At 37.6% G+C, this 19,319-nt stretch overlaps 1 protein-coding gene across 2 annotated transcripts; it reads right to left on the reverse strand.

The window, feature by feature from the left end:
- Window positions 1-130: 130 nt before the first annotated feature.
- wdr35 (WD repeat domain 35) lies at window positions 131-19,214 on the reverse strand. Of its 2 annotated transcripts, XM_058615862.1 has the most exons (28): window positions 18,814-19,214; window positions 18,612-18,729; window positions 17,848-17,919; window positions 17,235-17,327; window positions 16,552-16,680; window positions 16,267-16,400; window positions 15,570-15,735; window positions 15,324-15,469; window positions 14,950-15,075; window positions 14,055-14,240; window positions 13,759-13,794; window positions 13,596-13,656; window positions 11,945-12,089; window positions 10,896-10,965; window positions 10,616-10,669; window positions 10,401-10,510; window positions 9,508-9,727; window positions 9,304-9,384; window positions 8,799-8,935; window positions 7,668-7,871; window positions 7,107-7,253; window positions 6,078-6,210; window positions 5,577-5,687; window positions 4,449-4,613; window positions 3,907-4,047; window positions 3,639-3,795; window positions 2,217-2,457; window positions 131-1,268 (listed from the first exon to the last, which is right to left on the reverse strand). In XM_058615862.1, exons 1-28 carry the CDS (start codon window positions 18,835-18,837, stop codon window positions 1,118-1,120), a joined length of 3,558 nt encoding a protein of 1,185 aa, XP_058471845.1. In that variant the 5' UTR covers window positions 18,838-19,214; the 3' UTR covers window positions 131-1,117. The 2 variants fall into 2 exon arrangements, with proteins under 2 accessions (XP_058471845.1, XP_058471846.1); XM_058615863.1 differs by lacking the exon at window positions 13,759-13,794.
- Window positions 19,215-19,319: the final 105 nt, after the last annotated feature.

Consider the following 19,319-nt stretch of genomic DNA (forward strand, 5'->3'; position numbering starts at 1 on the left):
ATATAGTATACACACAGTCCTGGGGAATGGAGAAACATCAGCTATTGTATATGATCACTTCATCTGAAATATCAAGAAAAAAACAACAGCCTCAATATACATTAAACAAGACTGAGTAAGAGGAGACAAATGAAGGAAGAGCATTTATTATTCAGCTGCACAGCATGTTCTGTTGTCTTTACTGACATCAGATAGCAGAAGACTGTATCAGAGACAGATGAGCAGATAAGAGTATGTAAACACACTACACTTGGGGGCTGTCTGTATGTATATATATATACATATAAAGGCAAATCTCTGGACACCCTTTAAAAGAGTTTTCTCAGACACTCTCACTCCAGTTCCAGGTTTTGAAAATGGACTTGATGAGCTGGTAAAAGAAGACGACCACATATTTACTATCAAAATGCAGTTTTGGACATACATGTTTATTCAGTCAAGGACTTTTTGTTATAAAAATAGCTAACAAAACATGTACAGATTATACATTTATACTTGTATTTTATGAAAATATTAAGGGCCAGAGTGTAGACTTTAATGGTGGAAGTAATTAAATACAATATTTAAAAATCATGATTTTTTGTTCATTTTAGTGCCGTCATTCAAGGAAAAAATGTTGTCATTCAATTTTCCATACTTCATTTATGATTAATTCCTGTTCTAATGTACCTTAACGGGACACTTTGAGCAAATATGTATAACAATTGAGAACTGATTTCATTATCTTACAATGAGACATTTATATTACACTGAAGGTTGTCCTATTCTTCAGTGAGTCCACCATGTTGTACCATCATGTTTGTTTAAAAAAAGTATTAATTTAATTGCAACATGAAAACTCATCACTACATAGCATCTAACTTCTAAGTGTCATAAAAAACATGCCATATAATACAAGCCAAAGCTTTGTGTATGACATAGTCTACTCTTCTGACTGCCTACGTGCTTGTTTCATGGCTGCCTATTCAAGAAATAACCACAACAAATAATGTTTTTGTTCATATGTTCCATCAAAATCACAAACAAATGTGAGGAAAAGAACATAAAAAAAATCTTTGAAATGTGTTTTTTCTTGTCTGGAATGAAGTCATTTGATGGAACAATAAGGCATTGTGCTTCACACTATTGGACTGTGGCACAGTGGGCAGCAGTTGTATTTGCTTATCTCCTGCTCTATGGCGCAGTGTTTACACACACTGCACATCCAGAACTGGTACTCCTGGATCAGCAGACCTGTCACGATGCACGTGGGTAACTTTCCTTCAGGCCTGAAAGGAGGAAAAAAATTATTACTAACTGATTATACGAACATATAGTATGGCAGCAGAAAAGGTGTGAAGGGTTAAAAAGGAGGGTGAGCTGTGATAAAAGTGATAAAAGTGACTCATATATCCCTGTGAATGCCATGAATTTGCATAATCTGCTTGTGTTGCCCCCTCACAAATATAGTCATAAGGTGACGAACATGCAGCTACTAACAGGACGTTAGTCAAACACTGACAGCAGTGTCACTACCCGATTTGTACCGGAAATCAAATTTGTTCCGCACATGTACGAAGTGTGACTACTTCCTGTTAATTGTATTGGATTAAAACCAGTTTTTAATTTTTATAAGAATAACTTCTGTAAGCTATTTATTTTGTCAAAAGTAGTGAAAAAAAGAGAGTAGCTCTTATTTTGAAAGCCAGGTTGAGAGAGAAGTGTTGCTATGCAAGATTGGCTGAGTGACTGTTGTGTATGAAGAAAATAAAGTCTGGTCAGCTGGTTCATGCAATGATCCTCCATGTCTCTTTTGTTTTTAGCTGCACTGTAGCCGCTCAGTTACACGACTGTAACCAAAGACAAACATAACAACGTGTACTACAGTACTAAGACAATGTAAAATAAAAACAGGTATTTCACTTGATAAGAATTAATGCTATGTCAATCAAAAGAACATAAAAAGGTATTTATTATATAAGAATAACTACTAAAACTGTAAAATAACATTGTTTTATTTAAAATCCCTGAACCTAGTCACACTTCACACAAGCGTAGAACAGGGAATAGACAAGCAGCTTTAATTCAATTAAAGCTGCTTGTAGACTGCTGCTTGCTACTAGTAAACTAACTTGAGTTTTCTTGGTCAGAGAACATTCATCAAAAGCTTTAAAGGGTGATTTTGCTATTTCGTAGCTGTGACAGCTCTGCTCTGATCTCATCAGCCGAGTCCTCACCCCTCTGAAGATCCTTCCCTCTCCACGATGCGACTGTCCTTTGGGCTGTGCTTGGTGAAGATCTCCAGGGCCAGATCCTCGTACGCCTGCCGCTGCTCAGGCTCTAGTCTGTCCAGAGATTCCAGTTTGATAAAAGCCTGTGAGCATGTGCCGAATGCTCGGTTTGCTGCGGAGCAAATGGCGAGCAGAGAGTAGATCTCCACTGCTGGGATGATGTCCTCATACTCACGCAGGTGCATGGCTTTAATGGAGACACACAAGTTAATAGTAACACACTATATTATACTGTGAATTTTTTTTTTGGCATCTTATTATTTTTAATTATTATTTGATATGGATATATATATATATATACAGTATATATATCACAATATAAATCAAATCAATATTTCTGTCAAGCTTAAAGTTAAGGCTGGGCGATATGGCTTATAAATAATATCTGGATATTTTTAGGCTATATCCCGATATGTGCTTCTCAAAGGACAATACACTGTAAATGCAATCTAAAATAAAATATCCTGTTATCATGTTTATCATCTGTATTACATGATCTTAAAATGCAGTTTCTACAGACAACACATGATTTATTTCTTTGACCTTTCAATGTTAAATGAAGGATATTTACGTGCGTTAGAAACAATGAAATTACCTATAAAAGTGGTCAAATTCTGCTATAGCACAAATAATTAGTGTTATTAAGAGACGCTTTAAAAAAAATATTATTTAGATTGGATGTATTTTGTTATTAACATATATATATATATAATATTTCATTTATACTAATTTATTCAACAAATCATATCTTGTCTCATGTCACGATATAGATATAATATAGATATATTGCCCTGCCTAACCATCTTGTTATGATGTTGCTTCCCTTTACCCTGACGAGCTGACGAGTCTAATTTTGAGTTTTGGCATCTTGGTTATTTTTCACGTGTTCCTCAACAATAAAAGACAAAATTAACATTCTACTAGCAATTATATAAAAATGATACCTTCCACAGTAGTTTTTGTGTCTAGGGTTAGGGTTCATATCTAGGGTCTAATATATATATATATTTTTTTTAATTAATGTTAATGCTTTATGGCGCCAAATCACAACTTACATTATATCAAGGCATTTATTTACAGCAAGACCGAGGCCTTCACTTAATGAATTGTTAAATTAGATTGTTACCATTAGTAAAAAGAAATTGTCAGTTGATCAGTTTTAATATTGTGGCAGTGACTAGAAATAAGTCAACATACAGGCCCCAAGAAGAGAAAAAGTACAGTGAAACTTCAGCAAGTCAGAGGACATCAGCTGAAGAAGTGGGTTTTAATGCTTCTGATGTGATGTGTCACCAAATCACCTCTGAATATGGTTATTGTGATTGGATCTAAAGATGCATTCAGGACGTGTTCTGTGTGATTAGGTACCTGTGCGCATGGCATTCTCCATGTAGCCGCCATAGAGTTGCCTTTGTGCAAGCAGAAAGAAGTGATAAGCTTCAGCTCCACGCCATGCGTTGTCCACAATGCGATTGTCTGAGGAGGTAGCATCCTCCTCAAGCAGCCCAGCAAGTGCAAATTTTGCCTAGTTATAACAAATAAATGGGAAACATGTCAATCATTTAAGCATCAACACGATTAAATTAACCTCTTATGACAAAATGTTGAAATTGTACTTTTAAAAATGTTCATTTACCTCAGACTTCTTCCCTTTGGTTTTGCTCTGCTGTGACGTCTTCACCTGCTCATGATAATCTTCTACCAGACGTGCTGCCAGCACATAGAGCTTCTTCACGCGCAGAGGTCTGGTCCTTTTCTTCGACTCCTCATGTGCTATCTGTTAACACAACCCACAGACAAGCAGAAGGGCATGCTTCTTAGAGAATAATTCTTCCACTATCACATTTGCAAATGCCTTTTTGTTGTTCCATATCTGCAAAGAGAAAGAGATTCACCCTTATTCAAATTATTAGTGTTGATAAAAATACACTGGCCTATTACAAATCACTATTTTACAGATAATAATGCAGATAAGGATGCTGTGGTTAAATTCTAAATGGTGTCAGTACATCATTTGACCAGCAGAGTGAGCTCTGACTCTATTGTTCAGTACAGTTCTGTCTGCACAACATACATAACAATGGCTGTGTGGTCTCTGGTTTTGGAAAAGGGCTTGCAGAATGCAGAAGCCATATCAATCTCATATCAAACACCAAGCTGCATAAAAAACAAACACACCTTGAACATGAGTTTGGCTGCATCCAGAAAATGGTGGGCTTTGCGGTACAGCTCCACTGCGTCTAATGTTTTATTCTTCTCCAGGAGATGTGAGGCATATTTAGACAGAAGAGACTTTATCTCCTTCATGTTGTGTGTCCTGGCCAGTTCCACAGCTTTGTTCCACTAAAGGAAAATGACAATATTTAGTCGTCAACATAATCATAACATTACGTACACCTGCCTTCACTAAAAATACAGCTACCATATCAGGAACAAAATATTTTAACCAATTAACAATAGACTAATCAAATTAAAATGACATCTGCAATATCTTCAGAATATGTTAGCTGCTTTATCTCGCCATAAGACGGCCTTTTCTGACTGTAAATGAAAGTTTATGTCACTTTGCTCACTCTCTGACACCAAAGTCCCAAAAGAAAATCAGCATTTTTGGCAATACTTCACCTCAAAACATCTGAAATATCATTTTAAACTTACTCTTAACTCTTAGAAAACCCTATAGAGCAGTGAGGACTGGCAAAAATGTCATCATAACAATAGTTTTGAGTCTAAATTTGACATCACAATCATATAAAGACACACACAGTAAATACACTGTATTTTTAAAACCATCTGTGACAAAAGCAAGATCAAGTGTAAGTATTTATGAGACAACCCATTGATTTTATTGTCAGTAACAGAGCATTAACACAGCAGGAGAACCTGCCTAAAAGAGAGACTGCTAATGGTTTCTATTTGATGAAGTGAAATGCTTTAAAATTGCAGCTTACAAGAACTATACTCATGTCAAACACATGATGCTATAATTTCCCACCCTATGTACGTTTGTGTGTATGTGTGTGTGTGTATGTGTGCGCACGTGTGCATGTGTTGATGGAGCCAAATGCCAAAAGCCTGTAAAAGTTTGTGAGCAGCATTCACACACCCAAGCCAAATATCACTCAGGATGAGGACAAGAGTGGGAGGACAGCAGGTGCCACAGTGACTGCTGTAATCCAAAACTGTAAAAGTTGTGTGCTGAATCAGAAGAGGAGGATCTGTCTTATGTATTTAGAGTTTCACACAGAAAATCCGGCGCCATTAGTTCACTCCCTCCCACTCTCTCTTTCTCTCTCTCTCTCTCACCTGGTTCAGATGGACACATGCGTCAATGGCAGCCTTGGGCTGGTTGCACTTAAGGTAAGCGTTCACAGCTTGTTCACACATACCCACAGTGGCAAACATTTGTCCAATCTCCTACAACAGACGAGATATTCTAGTTAGTCACCACCTCTCCAGCCACCTTGTGCAAACATGGTCCCCACTGTACTTTATTCAGTATTGTGGGATGTCATCGCAGGCAGGTTTTGTAGTCACTTGAATCCCATGGCAATGAGACAACACACAATGCTATAAAATGCACTCACAATAAGCTGATCCTGGTAAATGTTCATTATTGTGAAAGTATGGATTAGTACAGTAGTACTGAATAGAAAGTACAGTCTAGCTTGCATGCATACAATCAATGTGATTTATTTTAAAGTTTGATTAAAAAATGTAAAGTATATTAAAGCATATTTTTAAATTAATAAATAAAAAATGATCACCCCAATGAAAACATGTAAAAATTAGACATTATTGGCTCACTGGTAGAAGTTTGTGATTCTCTGGCAGCACAGTGGTCAACCTCTCCAGGCCATCGTAGTCCTCTAACATGTAGTAGCATTCTGCCAGCCTCTCTTGATTACGGCCCTGAAGGTAGTACTGCACCGCATTGACCCTGGATGCAGAAAAATTAATCAGTATTTTCATTTGATCATGATCAATAGTCACAACACCAGAGCTGATAACTGGTAACATTTGGCTGAAAAATGACTGATAATCTGCTTTTAAGGATTTTTTTCTGTTCATCTGTTGCTTAGCCTACATCTGTAGTACAACTCCTAACCACATGAGGGAGCATGTTCAGTTTCCACCACAGTCACTATCCATAATTCCCAATAAATGGTTCCTTGGCTCTAGCACAGCTAAAGAGTGGACTGCAGTTTAAGTTAGCCAAACTAGCACCTGTGACATAAGCGAGCATGAGGATGGACATGAACCATCCCCTGCTTTGTTACTGAAACACAAAAGCTCAAGTTAAGACTAAAATGTAATTCTGAGTGCAACATGCATGTCCACTGTACTGGGATGAAATACTAAAAGCTCCAGTGTATCATTTTCAATTCACAGTAATTGAAGACTGAGATGAATTGCAGTTTCCCATTACACCATAATGGGTTCTTTATATTTATATCAGAAGCCAGAGTCTATTTTCAACAGATTTTTGACACTAACTGAAGGCTAGAGTTTTAGGTTTTTCAGTACACTTGGAAGGGAAGGGTGAGGTGAGGGATAATCTGCAACATGCAAACTTACCAATATTTGTCCCTATATTTTACACATTGTACCTTGTTGCAAGCATGTGCACCAGTCACTTGTGCAAGGTATAAGTAAAAATGAATGTGCATAATGCTCATATAAACAATCAGATATCATATTAACCATGGCTAAATGCATTTTGTGTTGGTCTCATTTATAATGTATTTACCAAGAATTTCACTGCTATTATAGTTATAGTTATAGTTATATAGTTAGTTATTATATATCATATAGTATAATAAAAATTCCCAGTACCACTTCTGTCTGTCAGCAAAGTAGTCTCCTATTGCATTATACGCCTGTTCCAACAGCGCATCATCACTGTCCCCAGACCCGGTCTTAAGAAGCTGAAGAACCCTGAACCAGTCTCCCAGCTTGATCCTGAGGCTGATGGCAAGGTCCCTACAGAGAAAAAACATGTCAAATGTTCACCATTCCATAATACATAAAAACTGTGAGGAAGAAATTATAATTTTCTTCACTTTGGTGCAGTAGAGTGAGTGTTTGAATACACTGTCTAATTGAGATATAAAGCAGCAAACATATTGTCTAGATATCATACACTTTCAGAAAAAATGGGTTCCACTTGTCTCCACTGGCAGATACTGCATGTTTTCAGTAAGTGCAAATAACAGTGTTGTTTCCTGATGTTGACAGTTGCCTCATAGAAGCACAATTCCAAAAAACTGAATTATCTGTTGAACCTTTAAAAGTGATAAACGCAATGAAAAAAATATATAAAAATAATAATAACATGAGTCTGATGGTGGAAGGGCAGATTCTGCCACTATGCCCAGTCAATGACGATTAATATACCTGCGATCCATATCCAGGTACATCCGCTCGGCTTCCTCAAATCTGCTGAAGTAAGCTGCCACCTCTGCCTGCTTCATGGGCTCGCTCTGCAGGTTGCCCAGGCGCTTGACAAACTCAATGCCCTGGTAGTCTTTACAGCGGACGAACGCCTGCTCCGCTGTCTTCAAATCAAGCTTCTGCAGAGCTGCTTCAGCCAAAAGACGCCTGTGATTTATATCAGGGAGGGAAAAGTTCGAAATTAGTTATTATCACTAAAACAATTGCGTAAATGAATGTGCAAGTCCTCATAGTCCTTAAGTAGAATACAGCTAAATTAGTTAAACTGTGTGGAAAGTTAAAGACTTTTATTTGAAACTGTGAATCATATTCTAAGTGGTCTTGACCAAATAACTGTCACTGTACATATTGAATGCATGTGGGGTAACCTTGTAACTCTGTGAGTCAACGAGATGAGTGTACGGACAGAGAGAGAACAGAAAGGGCCAATTTGGAGGGATCCTGTAAAAACTGACACACCACCATCAGAACACACACGAGCAACAGGAATCGCACTGCAGCTTCAAAGGACTCGCCATCAATATTTTATACATGATATATCAAATACGTGAGCACATAAGCTCAGATGAAAAACTAAGCTCTATATTTCTGCTAACTTGACCTGAACTCATTGCAAGGCTGTCCAAACTGTAAGATAATGCTTTAAAGAATCACACATGCAGCTTTGCTATTTTAACAATGCCGAATTCATAAAAATGTCAACATCTGCTTATTCTGTCTGAGATTTTATGTTCACCGAAACAACTGTGAATCGAAAACAGGTGGTAAATTACACTCACTATGTAGGAACACTAAAACTAATGTAGTCTACATAAAAATAATTTGTTGAAACTGTGTTTCTACTGTTTATCAACATTTATGACTTCAGTTGTTAAACTTTGTTGCATCATACAATAACAAGTGCATGCTATTTAGCCTGCCCTCATTGACTGAAATGTGGGAGGACAAAACGGACACGTGAATACACATCACTGCCTGATCACTCACACAAGACATTGCCAAAACACAAAAGACACTTTCAACTGATAAAGTTGAAAATCAAATCAAACGTTAAGGTCCCCATTTTGCATTTACCAGAGTCTTGGGTGAGGATTGTCTTCAATAAACTGAGAGGCTTCTTCAATCCCAACCTTTTCAATCAGTGCGCGACTGTCTCTCAAGGACCGGATTTCAAAGTTGATGAGGTTGTCTTTGTTAGGTCTCTCAGGGTCCTGTAATACCACAACAAAGTCATTTTATGATCATTTGTTACATGTTTGTAACAGGCAAACAAAGTCAGCTACAATTATACAACTGTTGAATTTACAGTATGACTGGCTGTGTTTTAGAAATCAGTGTAACTATCACATTCTAGAGTGCCTCATTTACCACACCAAAGTGGAACTTCTGGTGTATTGCTACTATTGCTACTTTTGACATTTTACTTTGCATTGTTATTGTGATTTACTATTTATTGGGGAGGTCTTAAAGTAAGACCAAAATGTGTTCCTGCCTCACCCCACACATGTTCTATTATAATTTATTATTTATTATTCTTATTATTATCTTGATTGGTGTAAAAAGACAATTTAAAATTTACCTTCATGATTTCATCAAGCAAGACAGATTTGATTTCCAGGTCTTCAAAGTTGCAAATGTATCCAGATGTTTGGATGGGTTCCTGTATTTTTGAGATTGAATACTTTTAACAGCATTTAGTAATAATACAACCATGTATATCAGGTTACATATGTAAATCTGATGTTTGCAGTGTTTTGGCCTTTAAACAAGGAACAAGCACTACCTCTGGGTCTAGGTTCCTGAAGACATACATCCTAGTTTTCTCCATCATGGCAAAAAGATCAGGATTGTCATTGGCCCATTTCATGTCCCAGACATCCTTGCGCTCAAACTTAGAGGGATCTCCTGCAGACACCTGGTTCCCACTGCTGTCGGCTGCAGAGGAACGAACTTCCAGGTCCAACAGAGTCAGCACGCCTGCGATGTCGATTATTGCTAGACGACTAAAGAAATAATAATAATTATATTGGGGACATCCTGGTGTGTTTTAACAATGTTACACGATGGGTTTTAATGCTGTTATAAGGACACTGTGGTTTGTTTGAGGCTGTGACCCAGCAGGTTTTATGTGTATGTCTTAACACTGTTTCACAGCATGTTTAAAACCTATCAGGAGGATATTCAAAACCTAAGACCATATCTTGTGTCATGTCAGGATATAGATATTGCCTGGCCAAAAAAAAAGTCGCCACCTGGATTTAACTAAGCAAATAGGTGAAGGGTTGCTGCAGTTGGTCAGGTCTAGGTTCAGCAACATTATGTGTCCAAAGAATGAGGTCAGCTGACTACCTGAATATAATGAATGACCAGATTATTCCTAGTCCAGACCTTAACCCCATTGAGAATCTTTGGGATGTGCTGGAGAAGGCTTTGCTCAGTGGCCCGACTCTCCCATCATCAATACAAGATCTTGGTGAAAAATGAATGCAACACTGGACGGAAATAATTCTTGTGACATAGCATGCAGTAGCTTATGGAAACAACGCCACAGTGAATGAGTGCCATAATCAAAAGGTAAAGGCGGTCCAACGATGTGACCCTTTTTTTTGGCCAGGCAGTGTATCTACATGAGCTCACGCGGTGAAAATAAGATGCTGACAACTGGGTTGTGTTTACCTGGAATTGCAGTTCATGGACAGATAGTGGGCTCTGTTGTTCAAAGTGTATTTCTGCACAAGGTCAACTTTTGGGAGACTGTATCTGTGGATGACGCCAGACTCACGGCCCTGTAAGCACAGAGACACACACACACACAGGCAAACATGGCATATTTCATTTTAACTGTTTGCATGATTTAAAAGAAGAGAGAAAGAAATAAGAAATATACATACCACAATTAAGGTCTTATCTGTTGCTGTAATACAACAGATGGGATCTCGAGTTGCCTGAAATCACCAGAAAAACATGATATTAACTAATTAAACACTTTTTCTATTAAAATATATTCCTTTGTGAGGATAATGATTCTAATGTACATTAGTTAGTTTATTTCAATGTGTACAGGCTAATCATTTAAAAGTAACGCTTCAGCTAGATAGACTTTATTTCCTATATTTAAAATACTGTGAATAAAATTTCACCATCTTATGCCAATAATGTTCAGTCACTTACTGTGAAAGCTTTTGCAAAGTCTGGACCACTGTCACTGACTCCAGATGTACTGATGTCAATGTGATAGACCCTGAAAGGGAAGGAAGTGAAAACCAATGAGAAAAAAAAGAGACAGATAGACAGACAGTTGCACTTTCCAGTGAGGTGACGTGGTTTCTATGCCAGGGTAGTCCTGGCAGAACAATGGCTCGTCCCCCAGCCTGTCTGGCACCTCAGTGGCATTTTATTCTTATGAATGAATCCTTTTCAGGGAACGGTCAGTACCAGCAGTTTGCACTATAACAGCGAGGCAGAGCTCCCAAGGTTTCGTCCCCTGACGCACAGAATCCAGCCTTGTGGTTATCTTACCTCCCTGCAACTTTCCACGGTCTGCTTAAAGGGACAGTTCATGTTTTTGTGGCTGTATGAGTCAGTCAGACACAGTCCATTTTGAAAAAGGCTGGCTAACAGCAAGATAAGGCCTCAACCATATTCTTAAGATTTAGGACTTAAGCAGGTATAGGTCTTATTGCTGGTGAAAATTAAAATATGCTGGTAGCCATATTTTCAGGGAGTGACCCTGCCTGTTTTATGCTGCTTCTCAATGACCAGTAAGTGGTGCATACAGATCAGGCAACTCTGACTATAGTCCCGTTTTTCGCCAAACAGTACCATTCAATTAAGTTCCATAGATGACGCAACTATTTTTGTTTACATTGTCAAACATTGAAAAGGGTAACAAAGTAATCAATCCGTATCATCCCAGTTTTTGGCACACTTCCGTTGGGATACCAAGCACAGTGGTTTGTCTCCTAAAGGGTAGTCCAGTGATTGATCTTTATTCTTTTTCTCTATTCACATAGCTGACGCAGGTATCACCATCCACTATGGAAACACAAAACACAGATAAGGATGTACTGTTCATTCCGCAATATTGCAAGCTGAACTGCACTGTCGATTTTGGTGATAATCACCACATTCAATGGTCCCATTCCCTTGTCCCTGGCTTAATTAAATACAATATTCTTGCCATCAAGTAAAGAGGCGGCTCCACTGTAAAGTAAACCTACCTCTCTCTTCCCTCCTTCTTTGTTCGGGTCACTTGGTTGATCTCCAGGGCAGTGAGTTTCTTTGCCACTCTGTACTGCCACAGATAAAAAGCCTCTTTGGATGCAGCAATGACGTGTGTCTTGGTCATGGTGACAAACAATGGATCTGACCAAAGATACAAGTAACAAATTAAGTACACAAATGAAGATAATGTGAAGAACATTTTGAAATAATATCCAAAAAAAAAAACATCCTGAACACACACTGCATTTTCTTATAACTTTTGAATTTGGATATCAACCCATTCAGTCCACCGAGTCTTTCAGACCTGCAGACTTTGAAGTGTCTTGGCGTGAGCACCTCAGCAAACATTTGACTATGTCTATCGCAGAAAAAGAATTCTGCATATATGTGAGACATAAATATGCTCTTTACACACTGTCTGTGTGCTATAAGATTCAATGGGCCCATGAAAGATGTCACTGTGAGCAACAGGAGGCAGAAGGCCAAAAGCTACTTTCACCTCTATGTATGTACAGGGTGTGAATTCTCACATTATATTGAAGAGACAGTTGCATGGTAAATTAGGACTTTTATCAAGCCACTGCTGTGCCACAACAAATATATTATGGAGTGGACTTCTGCAAGCCCAGCTTGTAGGCCTCACTGAAGCAGATAGTATATTCTTAAAGATGTGTTGACTAGGACAATGTTTCCAGCCTTTTAATATGAGGAATAATAATAAATCACGACTAAAGCAAATTTGTACATGATATAATGTTTTCCTCCCCTTTTACTGCCATTACTATCACATCTACTGTTATTTCGGATAGGTTTGATAAATTAATCACAAGCAATGATGCAGACAGCTGAAGGATAAGGTTCTTATTTGGGGACCCCAAAAAAAGTTTCCCCTGAACCATTTGTAGGTTGGAGCGCCACAGATTCCAAGGAACAACCCTCTCACGGGATCTGACGTGGTCCTCATGCTGACACTGTCACAAAGAAGGCCCAGCAGAGACTGTGCTTGCTGTGGCAACTCAGGAAGTTCAACCTGCCACAGGAGCTGCTGGTCGTCTTTTACACCACCATTGTTCAGTCTGTCCTGTGCACTTCCATCACTGTGTGGTTTGCCACAAAACAGGACAGGACCAGACTGCAATCAGGTCTGCAGAGAAGATCATCGGTGCTGACCTTCCCTCCATCCAAGACCTGTACAGGTCCAGGGTAAGGAAACAGGCAGCTAACATCTCAGAGCACTGTCTGCAAAAACAAGCCACCGCAGAGACAGCTTCTTCCCCCAGGCTGTCTCTCAAATGAACAATTAATGGACATCTCTGCACTATGTACATTTGCACATAACATGCACATTCAACAAACTGTGAAGGACCTTCTTCTTATATATTCAATAACTTATACTTTTTATATATATATTTTATATTTATATTTTTATATTTATATATTCTGCTCCAAAAAATATCCTTCTTCTGTTTAAATATTTATTTATTTGTTTGTATTAGAGAGAAAAGCGGAACCAAATCAAATTCCTTGTTTGTGTGCACAAACTTGGCCAATAAATGTGATTCTGATTCTGAGGTTCCAAATCATTCTCTGAGAACAAGTGCCCTCGTCCACTCATCAATGTAATCTCTGTTTACTGTATTGACTCACCAATGTCAATGTATTTTGAGTCCAGTGGAGTCCCAATGGAGTTGCAAAGAATCAGGACATACTGGAAAACACACAGTAAGGCAACATTATCTATCAGGTAAGTCATTCTATATCAAAAAAACTGGTCCTCATTTTGGGAGTGTAGTTTTAATTTATACATTACCCTTGCATGATTCCCAGACTCTAACTCAGCATCATCCTGTGTAGCAATCAATTTGGAAAAAACAAGGGGCAAGACAACAGAGAGATAACCTTAGCTCACTCTATATCTACTTTGTATCTTCCCTGATGCATTTCTTTAAGTCTAATCAATTAAGCAAGTGTTTGTATTGATCTTGTTGAGGCCAACCAGTGTAATCACTAGAATATCAAATTAAGCTGGAGACTTTTACAGATTATTAAAGGTCTAGTTGAATTTGCTTCCCTCTCACTGTTACCTAGTAAGTTTGTTTTTTGTACCTGAGGCTGGGTGTCATCTGCCTTGCTGGCCAGGATGCAGAAGTCCCCTGAGGTTGTGATGGACATCAAGCTCTTGACATATTTGACAAACTTCTCGTTGTTTTTGGTGTCCCAGAAAACCACACAATACTCCTGACGCTCTGGCTTTGTGTAGGCATACACTACTGTGCTGCAACAGTAGCCCCACTGTTAGAAATCATGAAAAAGGTGGTGACAATCAAATTCAATACATATTTACTCCCTAAACTCCAAAAGCACAAGCAATTTCCAATACGGCCACAACAACTAATCAATAAATTAATTACCGTATTTTCCGGACTATAAGTCACGCTTTTTCACTAGTTTGGCTGGCTGTCTTTAAATGTATTTTACAAAGAACAGCAATCCTGTGGCAAATCAGCATTTAAACCTTAAACGCATACCAGATTTGTTTAGGAATGGGAAATTTTTCACATCACGATTATCCTAACTTAAATAATTGAGATTAACAATATTAATGCAATAATTAAAATATAGTGTATATAGTATATATATTTTTTGGCATTGCACAAAATGTAAGATAAATATTTTTGTAAACAATTAAAAGAGACAAACAATAACTTCAAATAAGGTAATTTAGAGTATGAGGTCCTGGAATGATTGGAATGAATGCACTTCAATATTAATCACTGGGACTGCATGTTGGCAGTCTAAATGTAATTATCAGTCACAGTTTTCCTAACTTAAAAGTATCCCAGTAATGGAAATTCACCACTGTTGAGTTATTGTTAATGCTTTTTATCAAGATGCGTGTGTAAAATTGTATACTGTTCCATGTTTTGTTTTGTGCAAGAGGACTGTAAAGAATGGTAAGTTTCAAAAATGTTAAAAGAAAACCAAAGGTGTCGGCATTTACCTTGTAATCTGGTCTTATATTTGCAAAGTAGATGTAGGAGTCCACAGCTAAGCCGATGCGTAGCCCTCCTCCCTCCCAAGCGACTCCTGTCATCGGCTTCCCAGGAACTTTGAGAGTTCTCAGATGCTGTTTAAACACCAAAAAGCATTTTTAGTGGAAAAATGTATAGTTAGTTTGCTCAGAAAACTTGTGTCATAAAAACAGTTGCTGCATATTATGTCATTATAAAATACACTCAAAAGAGCCTGTGTTTTTTATTTTTTAATGTACTTTATAAGCCTGGTATATTATAGATATATTTTTTTCTGGTTGGTCCTATACTACTATATGTATAATTTCCTAAACAAGTTATGGAACAAATTCTTCAGCCTCACCTCTCCAAATGGTGTGTAGAACTGCACAACATTAAATTCTTTCTCTGTATTTGCGGCTCTAAGAGAACCAGCCACTGCCAGAACACTGCCACAATGATTCCACTGGATACTGACCACATTCATCAGAGTGTCAAGGCAAACTGGGTCTGCAGAATAAGACATAGGCACAGCTTATCACGCCTGGCAATCAACTGAAAGTGTAACATGGAGGTAATATAACTGCAATAAGAATGATCTATTCCTTACTTTCATCATTTTCATAGCGCATGATCTGACACCTTCCATTGTCAAAGCAGATAGCGAGACATGGACAGTCCGGCTCAACGTAACCCCCAGTGCCTGCATACCAGTGAATACCTGCTATACTGACAGCTCCAAGTGCATTACTGAGGCAGCTTATGGTCATTTTCATCTGAAACACAACACACATTGTCCATCTTATGCTACTATAAAACCAATAAAAGCAATTAAAGGTTAATTCACTTTCTCCTATACAGGTAGAAATATTTTATAGAAAAAGAGGTTTAGCAAAGTGTTATCCACAAGTTATTTCATATGTTTTAAAGTGTTTTGAGCAAATTGCAAATGTTTCAGCACATTCATCCAAATGATCCTGTATATTTTAGGGCTGCAGCGATTATGAATCGATTAACTGATTTCTTAAATGTAAACATTTTCTGGTTTCTGCTCCATATAACAAAGAAATCATTAAAGCTAAATCATTTCGATTTTTGGACAAAACAAGACATTTAAAAACATCACAACTTTGAGTTCTGAGAAACAATGATCATTCTTTTTTCACATTTGGTTTAATTTTTGTAACCAACCAAACAATTAATTGATTCATCGGTAAAATAATCAATAGATTAATCGAGTATGGAAAAATAATTATTAGTTGCAGCCCTTCCTGACATTTCCATTTCATTTAAAATCATGCACTTACTATGAAGTTCCCTTGATTGTCATAGATTTGCACTTCCCCATTAGCCATGCCAAAGAGGAGGATCTTGCTGTCCGGTGACCATGCCACATGTGCAAGCTGATTTCCCTTAAGCTCCTTTCCCCAAATCCGATTACCTATTAAAAACAAGACCTTTTTGAGTTTCTCACTTTCCCAGCAGTACCTGTCAAAAGTAGCCTTGACGAATTCAAGCTACATCTGTCTTGAAGACTACTGTGATTTATTGCTGTTTATTTATTTTTGTAACCAGACGGTGCCGCTTCTTACCATCTACAGATCCAACAATGACGGCTCCATCTTCATACACAATGCAGATCTTCTGACCATCTGCGTTCCAGCTCATGCTCCTCACCACAGACTTGTTCCTGTTGTTGATCATCTCCTCGTACCATGCACCTTCGGCACAAACACAGATAATAGTTTACCCCCTATATCACCCTATAGTATATCATCTAGTCTGCTTTCAGAGACCATTACTGTACTTTATACAGCTTGGTGGGATGTAAACCTTCACTTTGCAAAGGCTACAACACTGGTTATACTAAGCTTTCTTTCTAGCAACACAGCCACAATCTTTCAGTTTAAAGTAGCATCTTTCAGAATGAAAATGGGCAGATTAAGCCTTTTCTACTATGTTCTATGGTGCTGGAACTATCTTCACTTTCAAATTAAACTTTAAATTATTGTCCCTTTTAATACTTTAAAAGCAGCTGCTAGCTTCACTTCCTTTAATGAACCAATAAATGAACCCCTAACTGCTTTATCTACTTTATTTGCATTCATTTTCTGACGTTACTATCATTTGCTTTGGTTGTCCAGCTGTATGTTGTGTCTGATTTTGTAAGCCACGTGTAAAAAAACTGCTTTTAATTTAAATCTGAAATCCTAGTGAAAAAAACAAAAGATTGAATGAATATAAATGGATCTTGGTTTTGCAGCAGTATAATCACCTTTGTAGAGCATCCATACAATGATAAGTCCATTCTGGTCACTGGTCGTCAGCTTTTCATACTGTTCGTTCCATGTTACCACCTGTACTGCACCTGCAAGTGTAATAAGTGTCACAAAGGTTTTTCTACTGTGGTTCAATCATTGACACCAATTATTTATATAGGATGCTATTATAATCTGTGGTTTGGCAGTGACAGACTTTGGGCTAACTATTATTTATGATTGTTAAATGTTTGAGTCATTTTTCTCATTGACAATAGTTATTTATAACAGTCACATATCTTTTCTATGTATCTTTTTAAACATATCTATATACCTTCAAATAATTAAAAGAAATAACAAGAATATGAAAGTAAATAAGTCATAAAGAAACTTTTTGTGATGAAAACTATGCGACTTTGCTACTTTTAACAAAGAAGGCATAAAAAATATATATTTTTGATTGATTATGTCATCATTTTGAGGTTAAGGAATCGCACATCAACAGCTTTAACCATTTTCTTATATTTTCAATGTTCCAAACACCTAATCAGTTAATTGAGAAACTGATCACCAGATATATTGATAATGAAAACTATTGTTAGTCGCAACCTAAGACAGAGGAGAACTTACCACTGTGTCCCTCTAGAGTCTGATTCATTGATAGATTACTGGGTGCAGCAAGACCTTTCAGTTTGGAATCATCTGAAAAAAATGATGAAAAAGAGATGAAGCAATAATTGACAATAAATAATTCTCAAGGAGGAAATTGTTCAAGAGTTTTTGTTGCTTCCTAGCATTTCTTACAATGACTGGACACTTGGGTACTTGAACCGAGGCAAAAAGGAAATGACAGATTATTTACACACTGTATAAGCCCTCCAATTTCACTCAAATTGGTATTTCGTAAGAGCTTAGACAGTGACATAATCAACTTGAACTTATGCTGATTGAACAGGATGTTGTTCATCATAACCAAATTTATTTGCAGTGTAATTAAACTGATCATTTTTAATCAATACATAAAAAGACAACACCAAACTTACATAGATGAATGTAATTGAATATATAAAATGTTTGAAAATAAACAAGGACACACTTCGAACAACGCAAGGTCCTGCCCATGTCATTCTTTAGGATTATTTTGCCGGTTTCTTCCCACAGTCCAAAAACATGCAGAGGTTAATTGGTCGCAAAATATTGATCAATAATGTAAAAACAAATCATACCTACTGTATCTTTAGAGAATTTAAATGTCAAGCACTGATATTTAGTTGTTTACATGGTATGCAAAGTAAATGGAATTCTCTATAGATTATGTTTTTGGTTAGAAATATGACGTGAAGGTCAGGTGTAGGTGTTTAGGAGGCAAGCAGATGCTTAACCTCTGATATTACCTGTCTGAGTTTCAAGCTTTAGTACTCTTAGAAGACCATCGTCCCCTCCACAGGCAATGAAGCCTTGATCTTTGTTCCATGAGACACATTTTAGATGAATATTGTTGGGGATAGCAATCTATAAGACACAGGAAGTTGTGACCACATCAATAAACGCAATGACAGGTCGTGATGCTGATAGCTGAGCACAGGAGGCACTCACCTTCTTGCTGAGGTAAATAAACATGATGGTGGTGGTAACTTTACAAACGTCTACTTATCACTTGAGTGATATTTCTTACCGCGCTGTCATATTAACAAACACAGAAAGGCACTATCCATCCATTATCTACCGCTTTATCCTCCACTGAACATTAATACGCTAAGTTTTTAGCCTAGCGTACAAAATGTTAGCTAACATTAGCTTCTGCTGGTTAGCGAAGAGCCAAACGCGGACACGGATAACACGTGACCCCGGCGGCAAACATTAAATGCAGACTAACACAACTGTAACACTAAGAAGAATTCAGTTAATAACCAATAATACTAAAGGTTTTTGGAGACGGACAGTTCTAATTCGCCGTTCCAAACTGTAGCTTCCCTCCGTCTCCCGTGGTAACCATAAACCGGATGTTCCGGGTGTCTCTGGTAGTTGTAGTTTATTTGTTCGCAATCGAGAGATACCGCTCCTCTCCGTGTGTGTGTGTGTTCCTTTTACATTTCACATTT

Source organism: Solea solea, chromosome 18 (assembly GCF_958295425.1).
Source record: "Solea solea chromosome 18, fSolSol10.1, whole genome shotgun sequence".
In the NCBI taxonomy this organism is placed as follows: domain Eukaryota; kingdom Metazoa; phylum Chordata; class Actinopteri; order Pleuronectiformes; family Soleidae; genus Solea; species Solea solea.

Coding starts and splice junctions, on each gene's coding strand:
- wdr35 (XM_058615862.1), bottom strand. CDS start 18,837: ATGTTTATTTACCTCAGCAAGAAG. Junction 13,657..13,758: donor AGTCTGGGAATCATGCAAGG/GTAATGTATAAA, acceptor TGTGTTTTCCAG/TATGTCCTGATTCTTTGCAA. Junction 1,269..2,216: donor AGGGAAGGATCTTCAGAGGG/GTGAGGACTCGG, acceptor TCCTCCTTTCAG/GCCTGAAGGAAAGTTACCCA.